This window comes from Bos indicus, chromosome 6, assembly GCF_029378745.1.
Source record: "Bos indicus isolate NIAB-ARS_2022 breed Sahiwal x Tharparkar chromosome 6, NIAB-ARS_B.indTharparkar_mat_pri_1.0, whole genome shotgun sequence".
In the NCBI taxonomy this organism is placed as follows: domain Eukaryota; kingdom Metazoa; phylum Chordata; class Mammalia; order Artiodactyla; family Bovidae; genus Bos; species Bos indicus.
The window spans coordinates 67,741,255-67,760,417 of record NC_091765.1 but is presented as its reverse complement, the minus strand read 5'-3'; the positions used below and the strand labels follow the sequence as shown (position 1 = coordinate 67,760,417).

Here is a 19,163-nt window from a genome sequence, read left to right as displayed (position 1 = left end):
CATTTTGTGTCTTCCTCTTAAATAATCTAGTTTGTTCCTAAAGGTGTCCACATCCTCCATTAGATTCCCAAATGAAAGATCACAGAGGATGTGATTTTTGAGTAAACAGAACATGCAAAATAAGAACTTGTATTACTGAAAGACTTAAAACCTAAATGTTTTTACAAGTTCACTTTTGTTACTAAACTATTATAACAGGAGTCAACATGCAGAGTGCCTTGGCTAGCACAAGTCATTATTATAATGAATTTGTTGCTATTTTATTGTTTAATTGCTAAATGGTACTTGACTCTTTTGTGACCCCCATGGACGTAGCACACAAGGCTCCTCTATCCGTGGGATTTTCCAGGCAAGAATACTGGAGTGGGTTGCCATTTTCTTCTCTAGGGGATCTTCCCAACCCAGGGATCGAATCCACGTCTCCTGCATTGGCAGGATTATTTACCACTGAGCCATCTGGGAAGACCATTATGAAGAAGAGTACATTATTATTAATATAACTCAATGCATTTACATTAATACATTATTTAATGCTATTTACTATCCAAAGTATTTTTTTAATCATGTCAAAATTAAAAGAATTTACTGATATATAGATATGCTCCCAACAGAAGGCAAGAAGGCAGGGATCTGGGAGAAAAGGAGTCTTTTGGGGCTATCTGGGCATCAGCACCAGCCAGGTACTTCAGGAAGTCTGGCACAGGGATCTGCATGCAAAGTAGTCCCAAAAATGAGACTGAGGAGAACAAGCAACATCAGTGACCCAGAAGGCTCACAATGTGAACTCCAAGCTTTAGAATTCTTTATCTGGTATCCTTGGAAAATTAAGCTGTTTGGATCCCTCCCCCCAACAAAAACAGACTACTGACCACAATAGTATCTTTTTGATCCACCTCCTAATGAAAATAAAAATAAACGAATGGGAGCTAATTAAACTTAAAAGCTTTTGCACAGCAAAGAAGATCATAAACAAAAAGACAACCCACAGAAAAGGAGAAAATATTTGCAAATGAAGTAACCAAGAAGGGATTAACCTCTAAAGATACAAACAACTTATGTACCTCAATAAAACAAACAAACAAAAACCAAACAACTCAATCAAAAAAATGAGTTGGGGGCGGCGGGAAGAGCAGAAGATTAAACAGACACTTCTCCAAAGAAGACATACAGATGGTCAAAAAGCACACAATAAGATGCTCAATATCACTAATTATTAGAGGTATGTGAATCAAAACTACTATGAGGTATCACCTCACACCAGTCAGAATGGTCATCATCAAAAGATCTACCAACAATAAATGCTGGGGAGGGTGTGGAGAAAAGGGAACCTTCCTACACTGTGGGTGGGAATGTAAATTGGTACAACATTATGGAAAACAGTATGGAGATTCCTTAAAAAAACTGCATACAGAACTGCCACATGATTCAGCAATCCCACTATGGGTATACTATGGGCATATATTCAGAGAAACCATAATTTGAAAAGACACACGCACCCCAATGTTCACCGCAGCACAATTCACAACAGCCGAGACATGGAAGTGACCTAAATATCCATCACGTTGTATTATGATCCCTACTCTATGTGACCACAGACTAATGAAACTGACTTCAATTAGTAGGATTTATCACTAGGATTTTTTAATTATAAAAGCAACTTGTGTTCGTAACAGAAAACTGAGAAATCATAAAATATACAAAGAAGTATAAAACAAAGTATATCTTTTATCCTACCAAAGAGATAATTTTGAAACTGATTTTTGATATAAGACACTGTATCTTGACAATATTTTAATTAATTCATGGGAGAGTACAGTTTCAATATTGCCATTATGCAGACTACATGTGCAATTCCTTACTGTTAACTGGTATTGGGGTCATGCAAGTCATGCAAAAAATTTGGTCTCATTATTTCCAGCTTCACCTAGTTTCAATTTATCATTGACAATCAGATTGATTCAATTTAATATAGCTGAACTCACAAGATTCTGAAAGCCTGTTTTGGATACACAAAGATGAATATGATACTGTTCCCTCTGCTTAAAATACTCACAATCTAGACAAGACAGACCAAAGAGGAGGTTGTGATGTTACACGTGCTCTAAAAAGAAACATAAACAGTAGTAGGTAACATTGAAGAGGAAGTAAACCAAGTGGGAAATTTAGAATTTCAGAGAGAAAAAGAAGATACTCTATACAGAACAAACATTAAAAGGTAATAGGCCTGAATGTTCATGAAATTTCCTAACAGGAAGTAAATCTAGGAAAAAGGTGAACTGGACTTACACTGCTGAGAGCTTCAAATATCTTCCTAACCCATTTTTATTCACTAGGCATAATAATGACTTTAGACAGTTTTCAAAACTCAAACCTACCCTCAACAGGAAAAGAATTTGCCATTACTAAGGATATTCAAAGAAATGTGCCACAGATTTATAAAAACTCCATGATGCTTAAAGATCTCTCCCACATTTAAGCTTAGCACTTTGTCTTGAAGGTATCTTATGTTCCCAAAAGACTACAATATTTTAATCACGGAAACAGAATTTAAAAGAACACTTAGAAGTAATCAAATTCAACTTTTACCTCTTTCTAACATCCCTTGCCACAGGACAATTAACTCTTACTGCTAAAAGTTACTCACAACACTTTTTAAAGGCAGTTCATACTGTCTAGGAACAGCTCTACTAGAACATTTTCCTTCTATTAATTAAATATTTGCTTACCTCTAATATATACCTTGGCCACCCAGTGTAAAGAGTCAACTCATTGAAAAAGACCCTGATGCTGGGAAAGACTGAAGGCAGGAGGAAAAGGGGATGACAGGGGATGAGAGAGTTGGATGGCATCACCGACTCAATAGACATGAGTTTGAGCAAACTCTGGAAGATGGTGAAGGACAGGGAAGCCTGGCGTGCCACAATCCATGGGTTCGCAGAGAGTCGGACACGACTGAGCAACAACAGTGTATACCTACTGTCCTAGTGATGATCTCCAGAGTTATACAGAATAAACCTTAAAAAATCAATCTATCTACAGGTTAAACAAATCAAGATAAAATGTTATTTACCAGGCACGGTTTTAAGGCTTGGTAAAAATTTCAATGAACTATATTAGCTGTGTGACATCAAGTTTAATTTCCTTACTTGTAAGATGACAAGATAACATGACACCTTCTTATCAATACGATCAAGATAAACTTTGAAGACACAACAATAAATGAAATAAACCAGACACTAAAAGATAAATTCTACATGATTCCACTTCCATGTGGTACCTAGAGTAGTCAAACTCATAGACAGACTGTAGAATGGTGGTGGTGGTGAGGGGCTGGAGGCAGGGTGAATAGGGGAATGGGGAGTTACTGTTTATACAGAATTTCAATTTGTAAAGATAAAGTTCTAGAGAAGGATAGTGGAGATGACCTCACAACAACATAAATGTTTAATATGCCACTGAACTATACACTTAGAAGTGACTGAAATGGTGAAGTTTTTGTTTTGTATATTTTACCCTAATTGAAAAAAAAAAATGGGGATAATAAATACAATTACAATTCAAAACAGATTAAATGATTTAACACGCATAAAATGCCTTGGTATAAAGAACATGCTCAAACAATAATGACTATAATGTATTTTACCAATCACGTGGCCTTTCTTGGTCAAATTCAATTTTTTAAGAAAGCAAGAAAATGCATTACTATGTCCCGAACTGTTCTAACATTGGGCTGCTCACACATACAGGCTCTAAGAATTTGTTCATTGAAGAAAAAAGAAAATATAAAGTCATGTTAGAATCACTGGGAAACCAGAGTTAAGAAGGGAATAAAATGGTCATCTGATGTATAACTTCTGATTCAATTAAAACACACACAAACCATGTTACTTTAACATCTCCTTGGTACAGAAGAATCCAGAAGATAAAACTTTAAGATTTTAATCAGTGAGCCATTGCCAAATCATAAGTGGTGGCAAGTATACAAATTAAATTGCTTTATAAACCTGGGCTCATCATATTAAATTACAAATTCTACCGACAGTTTCCTACAAAAAGCATACATAAAACAAAATCGTCAGGTAATAAAGTCCATTCTCAAAAGTGAAGGGCTATGAGAAAAAAAATAAAGTAAAAACTACATACCTATCGATCGCTGAGCTGGGGAAAGTTTATCAATAAAATTTATTGACGAGCAGTCTGAGTGAAAGTGCCTTCATAAACTTAAAACTGATTTAAAGTAAAGCAAATTTAACAGGATATAAGGAACAATTTAGATTTCCAATCTCAAAAACTTTTAAGGGGACCTCGCTGGTGGCACAGTGGATAAGAATCCACTTGCCAATGCACAGGACACGGGTTCAATCCCCGGTCCAGGAAGATTCCACCTGCAAAGGAACAACTAAGAAATGAAAGCAGAGAGACACTAAAACTAAATTTAATTAAAAATGTTAACTAATTATAAAACTAATGATGATATTACAGGAGCTGACTATAGGCCAATAGGCCAAAGAAAAATATGAATGATGTTATTTACCTAATACAAATTCCATACAAAGAAAAGATGTAATAGTGATGGTCTAAAAACATTCAGAGCACATTTGATGATATTAAAGACAGGAAACTGGTATTGTAGTTAGGTTTAAAAAGAGTCCATATCTTCTACTATAATATTTAGTAATTAAATGATACGACACCTTTGCTTTTCAATATGCCAAGGAGATCCAACCAGTCCATTCTAAAGGAGATCAGCCCTGGGTGTTCTTTGGAAGGAATGATGCTAAAGCTGAAACTCCAGTACTTTGGCCACCTCATGCGAAGAGTTGACTCATTGGAAAAGACTCTGATGCTGGGAGGGATCAGGGGCAGGAGAAGGGGACGACAGAGGATGAGATGGCTGGATGCCATCACTGACTTGATGGATGTGAGAGTCTGAGTGAACTCCAGGAGTTGGTGATGGGCAGGGAGGCCTGGCATGCTGCAGTTCATGAGGTCACAAAGAGTGGGACACGACTGAGCGACTGAACTGAAGTGAACTGAAAGGTTTGTTTCATTGTTCATTCTACTTTTGTACATGTTTAAATTTTTCAAGTTCACTGCAAAGACAGGCTAGAGTTGAATTAAAATGGTGATGATGATGACAAAGCTAACACTTATATTTTTAGTTTGTACCAAGAACTTGTAAATGCTTTACAGATATTTAATTCTATATGGCTGGTATAATAATTAACTCTACAAACAATGAACAGTCTCAAGCACAGAGAGTAAGTGGTTGACAAGGTCATGCAGTTGACAAGGGTGGGACTACAGTCTGACTCCTGGGGCTCTAAAGGCCACTTCGGCACAAGAATAATGAGTACCAAATGAGGTCATCAGATAAATAAAAAATGTACCTAGGGCTCAGGTTGTTAAAAGATAAATGATCAAACGAATTAGGTGGAATATAGAGCTAAAGGTGAATAACAGTACAAATCTATTAAGAATAACAAGAATTAGGTAAAGGCTTCCCAGGGGCACAGTGGTAAAGAATCAGCCTGCCAAGCAGGAAACACAAGAGCTGTGGGTTCGATCCCTGGGTCAGGAAGATCCCCTGGAGGAGGAAATGGAAAACCACTCCAGTAATCTTGCCTAGAAAATTTCATGGACAGAGGAGCCTGGCAGACTACAGTCCATGGGGACGCAAAGAGTTGGACATGACTAAGCATGCACACACACAACGGTTGAAAATGTTTAAATACAGTCAGAGTATCTGTGTTCCAATCCTAGTTTGTCCATATATTTGAGTGACTATAAGCAAGTTATTTAATCTAAGCTTTAATTGCCTCACCTTTAAAATGGGGATTAATAACAGAATGACCATACTGGGTTATTAAAAAGATGAATTACTGCATATAAAGTGCTTAGTATAGTATCCATCATGTGTTAATGCAATAAATAATTGTTAGCAATTATTAAAAATAAAAGAACAATGAAAATCACACTGATGGATGTCTTCTTTCACTGCTTGTACCCAACATGATACTGGGTGTTCTAGTTTCAGGGCATTTAGGCAGGAAAATGAAATAAAAGGCATCCAGCCTGGGAAAAAAGAAGTAAAATTATCTATCAGCAGATGACATAATTTTATATATAAAATATCCTATGGATTCACACCAAAAAACTATCACAGCTAATAAACAAGCTCAGTAAGACTGCAAGAGACAATGACATCAATACACAGAAATCAACTGTATTTCTATACAGCAATAATGAAGAGTTCAAAAATGAAATTAAGAAAAACAATTCCATTTACAGTGACATCAAAAAATAAAATGACTAAAATAAAATTAACAAAAGGAATATAACTCTTCTACACTGAAAATTTTTAAAGTTGAAAAAAATTAAAAATCAATATTGTTAAGACCTCAATAGTTAAAATCCCAAATTTACCTACAGATTTAACATAATCCCTATCAAAATTCCAGGGGTTTTTTTTTCTGAGATTTACAAGTTGATCCTAAAAATCATATGGAAATACAACAGTCTCTGAAGAGCCAAAACAATCTTGAAATAAACAAAATCAGAGGACTCACACTTTCCAATTTCAAATCTATAGTAATTATGGCTGTGTAGTACTGGAATAAAGATAGTCAAAGATAGATTAACAGAATAGAATGGAGAGTCCAGAAATAAGCCCATACATTTATAAGCAACTGAATTTTGACAAAGATGTGGTGACAATTTAATGGGAACAGAAAAGTCTTCTCAACAAATGGTACAGAGACAACTGGATGTCCACATGCAAAATGAATTGTCGGACCCCTAGCTCACACCATATAAAAACCATATAAAAACAGAATGAAGGCTCCCCTAGTGGTCCAGCGGTTAAGAATTCACCTTGCAATGTAGAGGACATTGGTTCAATCCCTGGTCCACAAAGATCCCACATGCTGTTGGGCAACTAAGTTGAATAGCAACTACTGAGCCTAAGGGTTGCAACTACCGAAGCCTACACACCATAGAGCTCGTGGTCTGCAACAAGAGAAATCACCTCAATGAGCAGCCCACACACCACAACTCAAGAAAGCCCACATGCAGCAATGAAGACCCAGCACAGCCAAAAATAATTTAAAAATTTAAAAACTCAGAATGAATCGGAGTAAGTATTGGTAAGAATGTGGAAAAACTGGAACCTTTGTGTAATGCTGGTTGGAATGCAGAATGGCTTAGCTGCTGTAGAAAACAATACAGTGGCTCCTCAAAAAATTAAACTTAGATTTACCATTTGATCAAAAAACTCCACTTCTGGTTATGAATCCACAAGAAGTGAAAGCAAGGACTTGCACAGATTATTTGTAGGCCCACATTCATAGCAGCATTTTTCACAACAGCCAAGAAATGGAAGCAATGCAAGCATCCACCAAAAGATGAATGGATAAAGAAGGTGTGTTATATACATAGAATGGACTATTATTCAGCCTTAAAAACAGAAGGAAGCCCTATCATATGCTACAACATGGATAAACCTTAAGAAAATTATGCTAAGTGAAATAAGCTTGTCACAAAGGGACAAATTCTTCGTGATTCCACTTATAGGCATCTACTGTAGCTAAACTCACAGAAATAAAGTACATAGAACAGTACCTGCCAGGGGTTGGGAGTACGGGTAAGGAGTTGCTGCTCTGTGAGTGTAAAGTTTCAGTCATGCAGGATGGGAGGTTCTGGGGATCTGCTGCACAGAAGCAATGTGTATGCAGCTGAAAGTACTGAACTACAAACTTGGAATTGTTGGGAGGCTACATTGAGGGAAACTGAAGTCCAAATTGAGTCAAGGTGATAGTAAGCTGAAAGGCAGCTTTAAACAAGGTTAGCTCTACTCTTCTAAATAATGGAAAATAACTGAAATTGTATCACCAAATTACTGCTGTTGATCCAAAATATTATGGAAGGGTCAAAAGCCTGAATAAGAGGAAATACTAGAATTTCTAAAGCGAAAAGGAAGCAATGTCTAGAAATTCCAGACAGATTGATTCCTTGCAAAATTCAAAATTATGTTAAACAAAATGTAAAGTTAGAAAAGGTAAAAGCCAGAAGATTCATCATGAACAAGTGAAACCAAATAACTGCAATTTCTATTTTGATAGGTTTACTTAACTGTAGGTAAGAACTTTGTAGGCACCATATAGCTTAATTACAGCAAGACATTTGGCAAAATCTTTCATAATATCCATACAGGCAAAACGGCATATAGGCTTGATAAGAAGAAGTAGTACTAACAGTTATTGAATAACCACAATGTATGTTGACTAATGATGTTAATCTGGAGGAAGTCTAGTCGAGCTGCATCTTCAGAGCTCTTTATTCTATAATTTTAATATTTTCATCAACAACCTGAATGAAGACCCATTAAGTATTCCTATGAAATATCAGTGAGTGAGTGAGTGAAATCGCTCAGTCCTGTCCGACTCTTTGAGACCCCATGGACTGTAGCATACTAGGCTCCTCTGTCCATGGGATTTTCCAGGCAAGGGTACTGGAGTGGGTTGCCATTTCCTTCTCCAGGGAATCCTCCCCATCCAGGGATGGAACCCAGATCTCCCACATTGCAGGCAGACACTTTACCGTCTGAGCCACCAGGGAAGCCATGAAAATGACCCCCAAAAATTGCAAGAAATAGGTAATATTAAATGCCTAAATCGATCGCTTCTCGGCCTTTTGGCTAAGATCAAGTGTAGTATCTGTTCTTATCAGTTTAATATCTGATACGTCCTCTATCCGAGGACTTAAAAAAAAAAGCCTAAATCAAGACTAACAAAATACAAAAACTTAATACCTAAGCTAAAAAAAATCATTACAGAAAACCAGAGTTAGGAAGACTTGGTTTAACAACCTATGTATAAAAATACAGAGTGTAACTGAAACTACTGGCTCATATTAGGCATAAGTAACAGAAGTCAAAACTGTTAATGAAATACTTGGTTCCAAATAACAGCATTTAGCTCATGTAAAATATATCCACCACACGCTGGTCAAATATCATCTAAAATTCCAAGTTCAGTTCTGGATAACACATTTAATGACAAGGAACAACTACAATTTATTAAAAATGACCATGGCTGAAAGATCAGAGAATTACATTAAGTTATGAATGATTAAAGGGCTTCCTAGGTGGCTCAGTAGTAAAGAATCCACCTGCTAGGCAGGAGAAGCAGCTTTGCTCTCTGGGTCAGAAAGATCCCCTGCAGAAGGAAATGGCAACCCACTCCAGTATTTTTGCCTAGAGAATCCCATGGACAGAGAAGACTGGTGGGCTATAGTCCATGGGATTGCAAGAGTCGGACACGACTTAGGAGCTAAATAACAAGAAGGAAACAAACTGAGGTTGTTTTACTCTGGAGATTAGAGTGCTCAGTGTGTGGTAGGGAGGAGTCAGTAGGGTTATGATGGTAGTATTCAAATACTGTAAGGGGCTATTCAGGTGGAAAAGGAATTATACTTGGAGAAAGCAAAATAAAGTGGGAACAATATAAGCTATGATGTCATAAAGACCTGGATTCAAATCCTGACTCCATCATTTACTGTCTGCTATTTGATGCTTAGAGAGTGATTAAGTTGCCTTACCTGGAAAATGATACCTACCTCATAAATGGATAAAAACTTAAATGCAATTAAGTGTAAAATTGTTCATACGTTGCCTGGCATCGCGTGACACACTGGGATACACAATAATGTACGTTTCCTTCTCTAGATTTTTCTGAGTTGTTCTATAAGAGCATTTTTCAAACTAATAATTACCATTAACGGGTCACCAAATCAGCTTAGTGAATTGTAACCAGCATTTTTACCCTAAAGAAACAGAAAATCTTAGCACTTTAATATACATACTAAGTATAGTTTTGTGAAACTGTTTCAATTATTCACATACATGTGTGTACTAAACTATGGTATAAAATGTACTTATCATGAAGATGAGTCTAAAAAAAAATAAGTGAAAGTCACTGCTAAAAGTACAGTGTTTGTGTGTGTGTGTGTGTGTGTGTGTGTGTGACTCAGTCATGCCCAACTCTTTGCAACCCCATGGACTGCAGCCCACCAGGCTCCTCTGTCCATGGGATTCTCCAGTCAAGAATACCTGAGTGGTTTGCCAGTTCTGTCTCCACTAAGTACAATACTGGTTACTAAGTGTGTTCTACAGAAACTAATTCCTTGGGAGCTCAAATGAGTTTAGGAGACAAACCACACCACTTAGAGATCTACTATATTCAACACATACTAGCATATCAAAAAAGTTCAGCATAAAAGAAAACTTTTTTGTTGTTGTTGAACCTTTTCCCCAGACATATCTGATCTCAGACCAACAATTATTTTTTCATACAATATCTACTAACACCTTCAGGAGTGGCATTTTGTGGTATACCTTTGGGAAAAAAACATTTCCCTAAATGAAAAAGAAAGAAATGTGTATGTTACAGAAAGTAGATTTTTAGTTTGCTAAGAAAAACTGATTTAAAAATCTTCCTCTTACTGCTACTAACACCCACCACCCTTTGTAACTTAATACTTCATACACATACTCCAAAAACATTTTAAACATGATTTTCAAACTTTTAATTCACACAAGTCTTTTCAGAAAAAGAGTAGGACATCTATAATATAAAGACATGTAACCAGGAACCAACTGGCCAAAAGAAACTTCTGGCATACTATTTTAAAAGACTTGCTTTACTTAACCAAAGCAGCAAAAGACTTAATCAGCCTCTCCAAGTGGAGTTAATGTGTTCTAAGAATATATAATCTAAAATGGGGGATGAGTGCAGCTAATCCTTGTTATTATTAAGAGCATCATTATCATCATCAGTTGGAAGAGGCATGTGATGGTATTTAGATGATTCTCACTTCTTTTAAAGTGTATACATACCTAGGATTCCTTTGTGAGGACATGACTTCACACTAATATGAAAACTGTCACTACCACAGTGAGTTCTAATTATATTTGGTATCACTTGGCAGTAAAATAAAGGCTTGACATCATATATTCAAGAGTATCTCTGTATTTCAAACCTTTCTAATCGAGAGTTACAAATATCTCTGACTCTGCTCTAGCAGTTGTCACAGCATAAAATGCCCCTCAGTCCTCAGGCTCCACCTCTCCTCAAAGTTTTCCCAACTACCTTAGACTGTTATTTTCTTCCCAATTTCTCAGCACTCTCAGTACTTTTGGTCCCTATCAGTCTTTTAAGCAATTCACTATGTATTTCCCAACCTATTTCTTATTTTGTTGTTCAGTCGCCAAGTCGGGTCTGACTCTTCGCAACCCTATCCCAACAAGACTGTAACTGCCTTAATGAACAGGGATCAAATTTAAGAATCTCCCACAAGATCCTGGAAGCACTCACTAAATATCTCTTGATATTAACAACTTGGCTTAACAGTAATAGCAGCTAGTGTCTCAGAGAGCTTATATACCAGACCCTTGCTAAAAGGATACACGGATTATCTCACATGATCTTCACAACGCTATAGAATAAAGAACTATTATTTTCTTCATCAAATAAGAGGAAGAAAGTGAGGCTCAGAGTAACTTGCCCAAGGTCGTACAGCTGTGAGTAGCAGAGCCAGGGCCTGAATCCAGGCAAAGCTCTCAACTATATCAGGACATTCAGTAAAGTTGCAGCCCTGCAAAACCAGAGTCTATGAAGGATTTCAATTTCACTAAGTTAGAAGTTTCAATTTCAACAAAGAACAGAGAGATACTTTAGCTAAAAGATGAAAACTTAAAAAAAAAAAGACAAATTAAGAATTTCCCATAGATATTTTTATGCAATTGCCATAAAACACGAAGCAAACTGCCTCTCATGTCCTCTCTATATATGGAAGTGATATTATGCCGTGGGTCACAATTTTATCAAGTAGCTTGTGACAATGCAGTTCGGTTCACATTTTTAAACAGGGCTCTTTTTCTCTGCCTCTAGCATGACATGGAAATAAAAGATGGAAAATGTCACTTCACAGCTCAGGAAAACGCCAAACTTAATTTTTGTTTAAAAAATGAGAGTCAGGGCTCTTGTTCCACCGTTGACTCTTACACAAAGCGGCACCATCCTCTGCCCTCTTCACACAAAGCAAGCTTCACCCCACTACCCAAGGGGGAGTGCTGATTCACACGGTCTCCCCATCGCCGCCAGAAATGTACCCAACTCCCACTGGTCCAAAACGCTGACCACTGCGCGGACTTCGATTACCCTGGTCTGCTCCCCGCACCGGTGACACCTCATCAAGCAGAACCCCTCCCCGACACCCAAAATACCCAGGCCAGCATCCTAAAGCAGGATTTCACACAAAGCAAGATCCCTTCCTACAGAGCAGTTTCCCACCTCCGACTCCTCCCACGGCGAGCAGCCCTTCCTAGGCTGTGCCAGTCCCCAGATCCCAACGAGGCCCAAAGACCAGAGGGTCCCCCAACCCAGAGGAGAACTAGCTACAAACCCTGTTCCTCTCGCAAGCCTCGAACCCCCAACTCTCGCTGACCTTACCGCTGCCAAAGCAAGAAAACCACGAGTCAGAGAGCGGACCCCGCTACACAAAGCGAGGTGTCTTACCGGGGGACCCCCGTCCCCGCCCAGCCCCGGCCCGGAGCCCCGCGCTCACCAGCTCTCCTCCTCCTCCTCCCAGCCTGACAGGCGCTCCAGTTCCTCGGGCCGCAGCGGCTCCACCTCGTCCAGCAAGCCGCCCTCGCCCGCCGCCAGCAAGGAGGTGGCGTCCCGCAGCTCCTCGCTACTCGTCCGCCTCGGGCCCGACCCGGCCCCGCTGCCCGATTTGGCGCTGAGGCCCAAAGGGAAGCCCCGAGGAGACGCCGTGCCGGAGGAGGGAGTGGACGCTCCGGCCCGAACCGGGCTGCCGGGCCCGAAGGAGCCGGCGCCCTGCACGGCCCCGGAGCGGCTCCTCAGCTGCTCGTTCTGCTTCTCCAGCATCTTCACCAGCTCCTGCAGCTTCCGCACCTCCTGGTCCGCGTTCACGTCGGAGTTAACGTCCTCCATCCCGGCCCCGCTGCCTCTGCCGCCCGCCACCCGTTCGGACTCACAGCGACAGGCAAAGAGCCGGAGGAAAGAGGCGCCGCCGCCGCCGCTCACTCTAGCCGAGGCGCCGGCATATAGCAGGGCCAGGCCCCACCGCCTGTGTCCCTCCTGCTCCGGTTCCCAAGCGTCGCCGGACCCAGCCGAGCCGCCTCATCTGCGCCGGCTCCAGGATTGGGGGAGGCGGCGCCAATATCCGGCCTCGGCAGCCATCTTCCCTCCGTCCCTCCGCCCCCCTCAGCCCGGCCCAGTGGGTGACCTCAGAGCGTCGAGGGTGGACCGGCCGCCGACCGGCGCTAGGAACCCAGCTCAGATCTCGCGGAGGGGCGTGGCCATGGGCGAGGCTGGTGGGGCGGGGCCGCGTGGGGGCGGGTCTTAAGCCGGAAGGGGCGTGGTCGGAGCGTTGGCGGAGGCGGGTCACTGCTCTGCTGGATGAGACGAGCGATTCCGGGCGCAGGCGGGGCACGAGAGGAGTGTGGACCAGGCGGCGGGTGGGACTAAGATTGCAAGTCGACACTCTTAGCCCCACCAATTGGCGTTGGTTGAACACTCGCCTGTGTGTCCGGCGTCCGATCCTGTTCTCCTAAGCGGGTTTTCTGGTGGGCGCTGAGCCTGGCCCCATGGAAAGAGTTTACTTCGTGTGTTCAGCAAATATTTAGTCGATGCCTTCTTGAAATAGGGGATCGTCGGGTCTGGCAGGAGCCGCAGACCATCTGTGACCCGTTTCTTCTTCTGAAAATGAGAAAGCCAAATCTCAAATGGTTAAGAGATGTCTAGAAAAGAATAACCATAAATTGTTGAGTACTTACTACGGAGAGACACTATGCATTAGATAAAGGCATTATCTAGAACAATTTTCCCGACTTCATTGCTGTTTTCAGCACACTCATGGAAGCAGGGATAGAAAACTGCTCCTTTCTCAACTTTGTCTGTTAGTCGATCCATAATTTCTTCTTTGTATTGTTTTCTTCTGAAAAACTTTTCCATATTGTGTCTTGCCTTTAAAAGGTTGTGTATTGAAAGTACTTAATAAACATGTTGACAAATACTGATAAACGCTGAGAGAAGTATGACTAAAAATTTGTCTTCAGTGGCACCCGTTTGTAATTTGTCCCAAGTGGCGCAGTGGTAAAGAATCTGCTTGCCTCGGAGAAGGCAATGGCATCCCACTCCAGTACTTTTGCCCGGAAAATCCCGTGGACGGAGGAGCCTGGTGGGCTGCAGTCCATGAGGTCGCTAGAGTCGGACACGACTGAGCGACTTCACTTTCACTTTTCACTTTCATGCATTGGAGAAGGAAATGGCAACCCACTCCAGTGTTCTTGCCTGGAGAATCCCAGGGACGGGGAAGCCTAGTGGGCTGCCGTCTCTGGGGTCGCACAGAGTCGGACACGACTGAAGCGACTTAGCAGCAGCAGCAGCAGCCAATGCAGGAGACACAAGCGGCCTGGGTTCGATCCCTGGAGATCCCCTGGAGAAGGAAATGACAACCCACTCCGGTATTCTTGCTCGGGAATCCCGTGGACAGAGGAGCCTGGTGGGCTACAGTCTATGGGGTCGCAAAGAGTCGGAAATGAATTGAGACACACACACATACTCTGTTTTGATCACATTCAGTGCCCTTGAGACCTCAGTTGTGAATTACTGGTTTGTGTTTGCAGCTTTCCTCTAATTGCGTCCTCCACCCTTTGCTAATAATGACCCAGTCCTGCTACACCTGGGTGTGGACTCATGCCCTGTCATACTTGCTTCCACCCTTTAGTCCTCCTGCGCTGCATTTTCCTTATGCTGAATATTCTACCTGCCAAGTCTGATTCTTTTCTTAAAACTTCTGCTCACCCATTTAGGAAACTTTTTCCTGACAATTCCAAGAAGATCTAGTTGTTCTGTTTACTGCAGCATTGCTGTTGTTCAGTTGCTAAGTCATGTCTGACTCTCTGTGACCCCGTGGACTGCAGCATGGCAGGCCTCACTGTCTTCAGCATCTCCTAAAGCTTGCTCAAACTCGTGTAAATTGATCAGCATTACCTGATCAATAATTTTCAACAGGTATTTGCACTTTTGAAAAATCTGCTTCTTTTTCTAAGTCACTTTCAATTCTTTTTGTCTTTGTACCTGATGAAAAGGGACCATTCATTTTAGTTTTCCAGGTCTAGTAAAGTGCCTGACACAGTGGACATTCAATATTTGGCTTGTTGAAAGTTATGTGGGATGTAAATTCTGACAGGTCAAGGACCAGATAGATGTTTATTCATAGCAAAAAAAAAAAAAAAGCATTGAGTATTTTCAACATTTGCTAACTATAAACAAGTAGAATATTTTCCTAGCTATGCACACCTAGTCAAAGAACGTCTTTGCATCACAGTAACTGTGAAGCAGTATATATTACCTGTATAATGCACATCTAAATATCATTGCTATCCCTGGCACATCTGAATTAGTCACCAGAAGGTTAAACATCATGGTTGCTTTACATAGGGCAGTTTCACTTGCATTTAATGGTTTGCAAAATAAATCTCAACCAGCCAGATTCTGTAACAAGAGCATTCCAAATATATTCCTTGCAAAGAATAGTTCATATAACACTATGAAGTTCATGGGGCAAGGAGAAGTTGGTGTAATGTGAAGGAATGAATGGGTCATCAGAAGACTGGATGGCAGATTCTAGCTATACCATAAATATGGTACATGTGTGCTAAGTTGCTTCAATCATTCTAACTCTTTGCATCCCTCTGGACCATAGCCCACCAGGCTCCTCTGTCCCTGGGGTTCTCCAGGCAAGAATACTGGAGTGGGTTGCCATTTTCTTCTCCAGGGAATCTTCCTGATTCAGGGATCAAACCCACATCTCTCATTGGCAGATGGGCTCTTTACCAATAGCACCACCTACTTGACAATCTCTGGCCTTATATTCAAAATATGTTTGAATACTTCCTCGCACCACCAGTAGTACAACTCTAGTTCAAGCTGCCATCTTTTCTTGTGGTTCTCTCTTAATGGGTTGTTTCACATTGTTGCTTACAGTCTGTGATGCACATAGTAACCAGATGATCCTTTGTTTAATTCAGACCAGGTCACTTCTTTGCTGGGGATCCTCTACTTGATTCTTAACATACTTAGAAATCTCAGGTCCTTTCCTTGTCCTGTAAGATTGGATACTTGGCAACTTCTTTAGGTATCTCATTGAGTACCCTATTCTTCCCTTCTATCACTCTAGTCCGGCCACACTGGCCTTTCTGATGTTTTCAAACATGCCATGCAGATCTCTACTTTAGGGACTTTGCACTTGCTATTCCCTCTATCCAGGGTCAATTCTTCTTCCACACTGTCACATTACTAATCTCCCTTCATTCAGGTCTCAGCTCAAATATAACCACCTAAGTTCACTATCTTCATTATTATGACCCTCACAAAATAGCATCCTTACCGTTCCCTATCCACTTAACCTTTTAATTTTTCCTCTGATACATCATCTATTTCTTCCTCTAGTTTATTGCCTGTTTCTCCCCAGCAGAATGTGAACTGTGTGAAAACACGATTCACTGATGCCTGGTGCCAAGAACAGTGCCTACTATATGGTAGATGTTAATAAATGTTGAATGAATGGATGGACTTAGGTCAAGTGGATTTCAGATAAATGTATTTGTTATGTCTCAGATCGTTAAGCTGGAGAGTCCTAATAACACTGAATGGTTGATTATATTTCCTCTCCCAAAAGAGCAGCATGTCATACACATGTGTCATCTTCAACACGTCCTGAATGCCAACAGCCCTTACAAATTGCTGAGGAGAGAAAATCTTAGGTTTTCACTGAGAAATGTGAGGACAAGAATATTACATTCCATCCTAAAACTATCTTTCTCTTTCAGGTTAACTGCAATACTGTCTTCTCTGGTGATTCTGAATTGTCAGAGCATATTTTCAAAGTCACTCTAAAAGTGACCTCATGTATGTATGAAGCGTAAAGCTGGGAGGTGTCTGTAGTATGCATCACAGTTAGCCCAACTAGCTCTTCAGGTGTTGTCTTTTATGATAAGCTTGCTTTGTTCCTGAATGAAGGAGTTGCTTCTTTTCTAAGCAGGTGTGGCCCCTTCCATAACTTGTTTCTACTTGCATGTTAGTTCTTGGCGAAACTCCTAACAAAGTGGAAAATATTACAAACCACCAAAAGTATTTAAGGAAAAACTATTACTCAATGGTTTAAAGATATTCAGCAGTCCTAAAATCCTAAACCAATATGTGTATGTGTATGTATGAGCATATGCCCAAAAGGAGTTTAGAAATCACTGGGCACTTACAGAAATATTTGCATTTGTTTTAAAAATGCTCAGATTCTTTGAAGAAACCTTGTCTATTTAGCACATCCATTTTGTCATCACAGGCACATACTGGGCTAGTCATTTCCTAGATGTTCTCTCGCACCTAATCCTCACCAGCATTTTCCCCCGAGATCTACCTCCTTCTGGTCTATCTTGGGGCCTTTTCTTTACTGTCTTGGCACATACTACTTTAAGAAGGAATCTCAGGAACTTTAAAGGGCTATGCATATAAGAGATTCTGAATTGAAATCTTGGGAACAAAAAGAAGAGGAGCCCAGGATTTGGACCTAAAATTTTTCCAGTCAACATTGATTAGGCCTTACAGTTATGGGATGCCTCAAAAGTGGCCATGATGTCAGGCATCACTTCCTTAAGAAGGTCCTCTGGTCAAGAGTGGCCCCCTATCTCACTGTTGGGGGCATGTATTATATTGATATAAAGATGGGAAGGCCCATGATCAGGGCAGAGATGAATAGGCTCTTATAGTCTTAGGAGGCTATTGTCTGAGCCCCAAATGAAACAACACCTAATATCCCACCCTTTTTGTGGCAGCAAAAAGGAAGATAAGATTTTAAATAAAATTTATTATTTCTTCCTTTTTTAAAGTAGTATATCAGCAGAACAGTGAAGCTGGAAAAGAAGACTGTGAATCACTTCTGAATATCAATGATGTTCTAGGGAACCTACCATTCAAGGATAGGAGAAACCTTATTAAGAATCATCCAAATCTCCAAGTTGATACAAGTCCCAGTTATCTGTCTAGGATTTATATTCTGAGGACTGACTTAGAGATGCTAGAGAGATAGTAGACTATGAATAAAGGGCTGGATTAGGCTTAAATAAATTAAGCTGTCTAGACATTTATACAGTTACTCTTCTAAGAAGGTGAAAGAATTCTATTCTTAAGTCTTTGGAATACTCATGGAATATTACACAGACTGACAGACATAATCAACTATTCAATTTACTGAAGCACATCGAGAAATTTCCTTTCTTATTCATCATCACCCTTATATAAACAAAGTTATATGTACCCTGGAAGTGTAATTCTGTAAATATCTAGGTCTTTCTGAATTAGCCCAATAATAGTGACTAACAAGGGGCTTTCCTGGCAGACCAGTGGTTAAGACTCCATGCTTCCATTCCTGGGGTTGTTAGTTCAATCTCTGGTCAGAGAAGTTCCATATGCCACAAGATGTGGCCCAAAAAACTCCCCGAAAACAGAACAACAAAAAATAGTAGCTAACAATTATCGACCACTTCTATGATACATAATAATTCATTTAAAACTCACAATTGTCCTTTGAGGCAGCAGCTATTAGTATCATCATCTCTGTTTTGCAAATGAGGAAACCAAGACAAAAATGTTAAATAACTTCCCGGAAGTAGGATAACTGGTTTTGAACCCAGGTGGTCTGACTTTAGAATCTGCACTCATAATCTCCCATAGTTCATGACCAAGATGAGTTCTCCATTATTTTCCTTCCAAGAATTTTGACACCTCAGTCAGCTACCATCTGGAGTGGGGACTGGGAACAAGGGTTATTGCTTTCATGATACCCAACAACTTGATCCTCTTGCTCCAAGAGCACGTTTGCCAGTTTTGCAGTCTCAAAGACCCTGGGACTCGACACATGGAAACAATCTGTTCCTTAAGAGAGGGAAGTAATTCCTCCATCTCTTGTTCAAAACACTTCCTAGTAGGCCATTTACTCTGATAGTATTGGGCTTCCCTTGTGGCTTAGTTGGTAAAGGATCTGCCTGCAATGCGGGAGACCTGGGCTCAGTCCCTGGG

General features: G+C 40.4%; 1 protein-coding gene and 1 pseudogene across 2 annotated transcripts in view; one reads left to right on the top strand and one right to left on the bottom strand.

Annotated features, from left to right (window-relative positions):
• Nucleotides 1-13,319, bottom strand: part of SLAIN2 (SLAIN motif family member 2) — a 71,879-nt gene extending 58,560 nt beyond the window's left edge. Inside the window, exon 1 of one of the 2 annotated variants that reach the window (XM_070791413.1) lies at nt 12,625-13,319. In XM_070791413.1, the coding sequence (XP_070647514.1) occupies nt 12,625-13,013 (389 nt within the window). In that variant the 5' untranslated portion in view covers nt 13,014-13,319. The remainder of the gene's footprint in view (nt 1-12,624) is intronic. The other variant, XM_070791412.1, reaches the window with a different exon arrangement.
• LOC139183739 (U2 spliceosomal RNA) lies at nt 8,676-8,777 on the top strand (annotated as a pseudogene).
• Nucleotides 13,320-19,163: the final 5,844 nt, after the last annotated feature.